General features: G+C 53.8%; 1 protein-coding gene across 1 annotated transcript in view; it reads left to right on the top strand.

Annotated features, from left to right (window-relative positions):
• Positions 1 to 7,872, top strand: part of LRRC16A (leucine rich repeat containing 16A) — a 125,121-nt gene that overhangs the window by 80,259 nt on the left and 36,990 nt on the right. Inside the window, exons 6-12 of the mRNA XM_015563505.1 lie at positions 483 to 580; positions 850 to 920; positions 1,670 to 1,743; positions 1,862 to 1,937; positions 4,294 to 4,382; positions 5,880 to 5,974; positions 6,555 to 6,641. Coding sequence (XP_015418991.1) covers positions 483 to 580; positions 850 to 920; positions 1,670 to 1,743; positions 1,862 to 1,937; positions 4,294 to 4,382; positions 5,880 to 5,974; positions 6,555 to 6,641 — 590 coding nt within the window. The remainder of the gene's footprint in view (positions 1 to 482; positions 581 to 849; positions 921 to 1,669; positions 1,744 to 1,861; positions 1,938 to 4,293; positions 4,383 to 5,879; positions 5,975 to 6,554; positions 6,642 to 7,872) is intronic.

The raw sequence follows: 7,872 nt of genomic DNA, 5'->3' as shown, positions 1-7,872 counted from the left end.
GTTTTGGGTAGAATTAATACATTGTAGGATTTCTTTTACATTAATAAAACACCTCTAATTTTACTTCTAGTCTCAGCTAAAATCTAGAAATAGGCATAAAGAAAATCTTCCCTTTGGAATTACATTAAACCTTATTTAGCCAACTCAAAAGCAGTACCCGATACAAGATTAGAACTGCTATCTAGCCCTGCCGGCATAGCTCAGTGGATAGAGTGTCTGCCTACAGAGTGAAGGGTCCCAGGTTTGATTCCTGTCAAGGGCACATGCCCCGCTTGTAGGGTCGATCCCCAGTAGGGGGTGTGCAGGAGGCAGCCGATGGATGACTCTCTCTCATCATTGACGTTTCTCTCTCTCTTTCCTTTCCTCTCTGAAATCAATGAAAATATATTTTAAAAAAATAAAATAATGGCCCCTCACAAAATAGATTTCTGCGTGCAGTCTGAAACACTTGATTTCTGGTGTTCCTCATTGTGGTCCTGCAGGAAAATCATGAAGAGGGTGTCTATGGAGCCGTCGGAGCGGCTGGCCAGCCTGCAGGCCGAGTGGGACAGCCAGCCGGCGGCCGAGCAGGGCCCCTGTGGTGAGCACATCCCCTGGCGCTCAGGCTGCAGGGGGCCCGCCAGGCCCTGAGGTCTAGCCCAGTGCGCGTGGCAGCTGCAGTCCGTGGGAAGCTGTAATCCGCAGGCGGTGGAGGGGGCGGTCCTTAAGCTCTACACTCCCACGCCCGCCCGCATGCCCGCACGGCGGCGCCCTGGCTCCCAAGCAGAGCGCCGGTTGTGGGAGCTTTCAAGTTTCAACTTCACTGAAAACCTGCCCCGAAAACCTGTCCCGTTTCCGCTTATGTTCCAGGCGGGTTCTCTCAGATGTACGCCTGTGTCTGCGACTGGCTGGGGTTGCCGTACAGGGAGGAAGTGCAGTGGGTGAGTGTGCCTGTGTGCAGTGTGCAAACTCACACGCACACACAGACACAGATGCACAACACACACCCGTTCACACTTATACAATCACTCACAACACACTCACACTCACAGACACACACACAATCCAATACACACTCACACACAACATACACTCATACACATACACACTCATATGCACACACACAGACACAGATCACAACACACACCTGTTCACACTTACACAATCACTCACAACACACTCACACTCACAGACACACACACAATCCAGTACATACACACTCACACACACAACATACTCATACCGATAGAGCATCACATGCACACACGCAGACACAGATCACAACACACACACAACCCCGTACAGACACACTCACACAGACACACTCACACAGACACACCCTCACACAGACACAGACACACACAGACAGAGGCTCTGTCAGGGTCTGCCTGGCTTGTTTCTCTGTGTCCCGCCCTTGGTTGTTTCTCAGTCTTCCTTGCTCAGATCACGTACGAATCCGACCGTGTCGTTGTCTTGCTCCCCCCGCCCCCCACCCCCACGCGGTTTGTTCACACGACTGCGCTGTTTCCAACAGGATGTGGACACGATCTATCTGACCCAGGACACCCGCGAGCTGAACCTGCATCAGTCTTCCTTGCTCAGATCACGTACGAATCCGCCCGTGTCGTTGTCTTGCTCCCCCCGCCCCCCCCCACGCGGTTTGTTCACACGACTGTGCTGTTTCCAACAGGATGTGGACACGATCTATCTGACCCAGGACACCCGCGAGCTGAACCTGCAGGACTTCAGTCACCTGGACCACAGGTGAGGGCCCCCCCGCCCCCATCTCGGAGCCAGGCCCACAGTGGCTGAGCCCGCGGGGCGCCGACGGCGTGGATCTTGGCTGTTGTGAGAGCGCGGGGTTCGTTGTTTCTGCTTCCAGGGACCTGATCCCCATCATCGCTGCCCTGGAGTACAACCAGTGGTTCTCCAAGCTGTCCTCCAAGGACCTCAGGCTGGTGAGCGGGGACGAGGCGCCTGGCGCGGGGAGGCTGGGTTTCAAACACCTGCCGATGGTCAGAAAAGTGGATGTTTTCCTGCCGAGCTGGCGCGCTGCCTACACGTGTATTTCTTGGGGAGCGTTTCCCCAAAAGTGTTCTGTGTAACATTTTCTAGACTGTGAGCTGCTTTAGACAAGGAATGCCTCATGTTTTCAGCTGCTTCGGGCAGTTTGGACGATTCAGGCAGGAAAAACGCAGGGAGTGTGGCCTTGAGTGCCCACTCCTTCTGTTGGCAGAAACGACTCGGGCTTCGCCTGCACGGAGAGCAGACTTACGGTCCTGTTGCCTCCACGAAGCGCCCCTCCTGGGGACTTAGGGAGCTGTTACACCTGGGGGGTCGTGAGAGGCAGCGTGGATGGTCCAGACGACTTGAGGGGCACCTGGGTGTGTGAGCAGAATGAAAGCAAAGGGGACTCGTTAGTTCCCATAGGGCCCGGGGAGCCACTGCTTGTCTGTTTCCACAGGGGGGTAGGTGTTCTGTGAGGCTGGTCTCTTCCAGGTGCCCGGCAGCCACGGGGCAGGGGCTCCCCTGAGAGCTGGCTTCCTGCTGCTCGCTCTGTAGGCAGGAGATCACGCAGGTCTGTTAATGGCGCCTCTTTTATTCCAGCCTCCGACTCTCAGAGGTCAGAGAACTTGTGGTTTAAAATTTCCATAGGTGCCCGGCAGCCACGGGGCAGGGACTCCTCTGAGAGCTGGCTTCCTGCTGCTCGCTCTGTAGGCAGGAGATCACGCAGGTCTGTTAATGGCGCCTCTTTTATTCCAGCCTCCGACTCTCAGAGGTCAGAGTACTTGTGGTTTAAGATTTCCATAGAGCCCTGGCCGGTGTGGCTCAGTGGATAGAGCATCGGCCTGTGGACCAAAGGGTCGTGGATTTGATTCTGGTCAAGGGCACGTACCTCGGGTGCAGGCTCCTCCCTGGCCCGGGCCCTGGTCGGAGCTTGTGCAGGAGGAAACCAATCGATGTGTTTCTCTCACATCAGTGTTTCTCCCTGTCTTTCCCTCTCTCTTAGACTCTCTCTAAAAAGTCAATGGGAAAATATCCTTGGGTGAGAGTAAAAAAAAAAAGATTTCCGTAGTAGGGTTTGGATTGAGATGCACATCTGAGGAAAGTGGAGGTTGGGCGTCTGTGAGTGGACAGGCCGCTGGGTCTGTGGATTGGCCTGGGGGCGCGTGACCGAAGGCGCTGTCAGTAGGAACATGGGCTGTGAACTGTGGGCCTTAGAGGCCGTGGGTGTGAGAAGAGAGACAGACCCGGTTTTCAGAGTCTGACTCTCGGTACAAGGTCCCGTGACCTTAGATTGTTACTTGGCCTTCGGGGCCTCAGCTTCCTGTGCACCTGTTGTTGGGAGTGAGTTGGAGCTCAGACCTTATGCATCGCTACCCAGTGCCGTCAGAGGGTGTGGCTCATAGTAGCTGCTCATTCAAATGGGTTTCATAAATGGGTGTCAGGTTAGTTTGTTGAATGAATGAGTGTGCATCGCAGTAAACTACTTGGCAAGTTACTGAGAGGCATTTAGAAATTCAAACACAGTCACACTGTTACAATCATCACCACCATCATCACCACCATCACCACCACCACCACCACCACCACCATCACCACCATCACCACCATCACCACCATCACCACCATCACCACCATCACCACCATCACCACCATCACCACCATCACCACCATCACCACCATCACCACCATCACCACCATCACCACCATCACCACCATCACCACCATCACCACCATCACCACCATCACCACCATCACCACCATCACCACCATCACCACCATCACCACCATCACCACCATCACCACCATCACCACCATCACCACCATCACCACCATCACCACCATCACCACCATCACCACCATCACCACCATCACTATCACCACCATCATCACTTCCCTTTAGTTTTTATTCTCCCATTTGCATGTCACCCACCATCACCACCACCACCACCACCACCATCATTACCATCATTATCATTTTCTTTGGGAATTCCTTTTCCTTTCCCAAGACTGGGTGAATGCACCTCTGTGTGCCCAGACCGTGACCAAAAAGGCCAGTTTATTGTTCTGCCATAACTGTGTTCTCTTGTCCGATTCCCCTGCTGATGGCACACTCTTGACGGTGGGGACTTTGTCCTTTCTGCCACTGTCTCCCCAGGACCTTCCTCGTGATGGGGCTCAGTTAGGTTTTCAGAATGAACGAACGTGTGCATGAACGGCTGACGTCATCACAGTGTGGCGCAGGCTGTGACAGTGACACGAGCGTGGTGGCAGGTGTGCGGCGCAGCTAACGCGTACGTTCTGTTGCAGTCCTCCGATGTCTGTGAGCAGATCCTGAGGGTGGTGAGCAGGTCCGGGCGGCTGGAGGAGCTGGTGTTGGAAAACGCTGGACTGAGAACGTGAGTATTTCCCTGCACGGGGGACTCCGGCTTTAGAACGTCTTGTCGTTTCCTCTAAAGTTAAGATACAGTTAAGACGAAAAGGTGGGCTTCTCACATCGAGAACATCCTGTTTCCCTTCTTAAAAAAGCTCCCAGCATCCCTGACATCGGCACCGCGGCCACGGATTTCATACCCTCACTTGCCGTGTGTCACAGGACGTGTTTGGTGGTGCCTGGTGTGTGGGCCCTTGAGCCAGACACCTTGTGGCCTTGGGCAGTTTGGGCTCTCTGTGCCTCAGTCTCTGCGTCTTTGAAATGGACTTAATATTAGCACCTTCCTCATAAAATTACAGCTCATGAGGTAGTTTATGGAAAGTGCTTAGGAAGCATCTCTCATGTTCTGGGTGCCGTAGTGATCCGTGTCACTGACGGTAGCTGTGGTGACAGCCTACTGCAGGTTACCTTCCCACTTTGCTTTGATCTGTTTGGCCATTGGCCTCCCTGTCCCGATTCACACTTACCTCGCCTGCACCTCGTGGTCCCGACATCCAGACCCAAGCCTGTGTGGGGCGTGTGGGAGCGGGAATCTGCTAGAACAAGGGCTCCACTGCTAAGTGGGGAGGGGTGGCAGTTTCATAGCCACAGCCCTCAGTGTGTTATTTTAAGTGAAACACATCTAAAATAGCGATTTTAATTTTCATTAAAATAGGGTGCTGGCAATTGCAGCTTTAAACTCCACAATTAGAGCATCTGGGTCTGCATTTGTGGGTGCTGCTCCACGTTATGGAGGGGCCGACGCATACTATCAACAGCGTCCTGAATGTGTCCATTTTTCACATGTACACCAGAGGCCCGGTTCACGAAATTGGTGTATGGTAGGGTCCCTAGGCCTGGCCAGCGATCAGGGCTGACCGGGGCCTTCCGGCTGCCGGCGGGGCCTTCCTTCATTCCTCACTGCCCCTGGTGGTCAGCGCACATCATAGTGAGTGCTCAAACTCCCGAGGGGACACTGTGTATTAGCCTTTTATATATAGAGAAAATACTTTTATTGATTTCAGAAAGGAAGGAAGAAGGAGAGACAGAAACATCAATGATGAGAGAATCATTAACCCAGCACGCCCTACCCTGGGGATCGAGCCCACAACCCGGCCATGTGCCCTGACCGGGAATCAGACTGTGATCTCCTGGTCCCGAGGTTGATGCTCAACCACTGACCCACACGGCCAGGCCTGAAATGTGTCTTTAATGGGCAATGACAAGATTTTCCCTCTGCTTCGGAGTGAGGCGCTGGCCATCGGGATGAGCCGTGTTTGGGGGTGACTGCGGATTCTCTGATGAGGACTCATACCCTCATGTGGGGAATGGATTGGGCGCTGAGAAATACGCGACACCAGTCCCGCTCGGGAGAAAGCGTCTCTGTCGCTTTGCCTCCAGCTGTTCCGGCTGTTCCAGCTGTGAGGGTGTGAGCCGTTCTGCACCTCGTGGTCCTTCCTCTCACTGTTGTGTTTGTCTGCAGAGATTTTGCACAGAAACTGGCCAGTGCGCTCGCACATAACCCCGGCTCAGGACTGCACACCATCAACCTCGCTGGCAACGCGCTGGAGGACCGAGGTACATGGAGTCTCAGACCCGCGCTGCCGGCCATGAGCGGGCGGGGAGGTCCCTGCAGCCAGGCCTGGGGAGTGGGGAGCAGACCGGCTGAGCTGTGATTACGGTCTTTTTTTCTTTTTTTAAAGTATATTTTTGTTGACTTCAGAGAGGAAGGGAGAGGGAGAGAGCAATAGGAACATCAGTGAGGAGAGAGAATCATTGTTCAGCTGCCTCCTGCACGCCCCACACTGGGGATTGAGCCTGGGACCTGGGCCTGTGCCCTGACCAGGAATCAAACCCATGCCTCTTGGTTTATAGGTCGATGCTCAACCCCTGAGCCGCGCCGGCCGGGCTGTGTTACGTTCTAAGGGCTGCTTTTGCTCTCGTCGGCTCCTGGCTCCCACACCCCTTGGTGGGAATGCTCACTGTTGGCCGCCCCTGAGCGGGTGGCTGGGAATCCACAGGACGTCCAACGGAGTGGAAAATACTTATAGAAATCTCCATCGAGGGGAGCGTTGCTAAGGATTTATGAAGAACTCAGAAGCAGATTTGCACAAACATGAAAATTCTCATAATCCCCTTTTCTTCTTTCCTTTCTCAGGTGTGTCCTCTTTAAGTGTTCAATTTGCCAAACTCCCAAAGGGATTAAAACATTTAAATTTATCTAAAACCTCATTGTCACCGAAAGGTACTGTATATCTTATTAACTTTATGTCTGTGATGTTCTCTACCTTAAATAGTTAGAATCGTTACTCAGTCCTATGTCTGCGTTTAAATACACGTGTCGCCGCCTGGCGGGGGCTCGGTTGGAGCGCGTCCCATCCACCACAGGTTGCAGGTTCAGTTCCCAGTCAGGGCACATATACCTGGGTTTTGGGTCCAGTCCCTGGTTGGGGCACATATGGGAAGCAACCAATCCACGTTTCTCTCTCTCTTTCTCTGTCTATCTCTCTCCCCTTCCTTCCTCGCTCTCTAAAAATCAATGAAAACGTATCCTCGGGTGAGGATTAAAAGACTAGTAAATAAAATACAGGGTGTCCCCCAAGATGTGTACACACTGACTAGTGCAGAGGCATGTTTATGGCACACAGCGCGTTTGCACAGTGCAGGGGGCCAGATGTTGATGTGCGTGTGCGCTTTTCCTGCTTCCCTTTGTGTCCTGAGTGACGCGGACCACTTCTCCAGCGCTCAGCACGGGTACTGTATCAGCAGCAACCTCCCTGCTTACATATTTTTAAAGATAGTTTTTATTTATTTCAGAGAGGAAGGGAGAGGGAGAGAGGGATAGAAACACAGCGATGAGAGAGAATCATCCATCAGCAGCCTCCTGCACGCCCCCTTCTGGGGAGCGAGCCCACAACCCAGGCATGTGCCCTGAGCAGGAATCAACCGTGACCTCCTGGTTCATAGGTAGATGCTCAACCACTGAGTCACGCCGGCCGGACAAAACAGTTTTTAAAAGCGTTCCTTGTTCTTGCAGCTTCAGAATAACTCGGATGAAGCGGTCCTTGTAAGCTTTTTGTGCAATTTGCCCGGCATTTGTATTTCAGTTACGGGAAAGATGGATAGTCATAGCCCCTAATTCGAGAGAGATTGTTTCTTCACCTCCCCATGCCACCCCTCTGAAGTTGGTGGGAGGCGTTCGCAGACTCTTGGGGCCTGTCCTTCCGGCTGCCCTGCCTCAGTGTGGGCCATCTGCCGCCTTGCTCCAGCTGCACAGCCTCCAGCGCTAACTTAGAGGAGCGCCCGGCCCACCGGGTGCCCCATGCGGCGCGGCGATCTACACTCAGTGGGGCTGGGGGTGGGCCTGGCTCCTTCCATCCTGTGTGTTTTGATTTCCTGCTGCTCCTGTGCCCAGGAGCCCGGCCTCCTGTGGAGGGGCCTCGGGAGGGGGCGGGGGGCCTTGTCCCGGCCACGGC

The sequence above is a fragment of the Myotis davidii genome, unplaced genomic scaffold, assembly GCF_000327345.1.
Source record: "Myotis davidii unplaced genomic scaffold, ASM32734v1 scaffold217, whole genome shotgun sequence".
NCBI classification, from domain to species: Eukaryota; Metazoa; Chordata; class Mammalia; order Chiroptera; family Vespertilionidae; genus Myotis; species Myotis davidii.
Note: the sequence above shows the minus strand (reverse complement) of the source record. Positions and strands in the feature narration are given on the sequence as shown.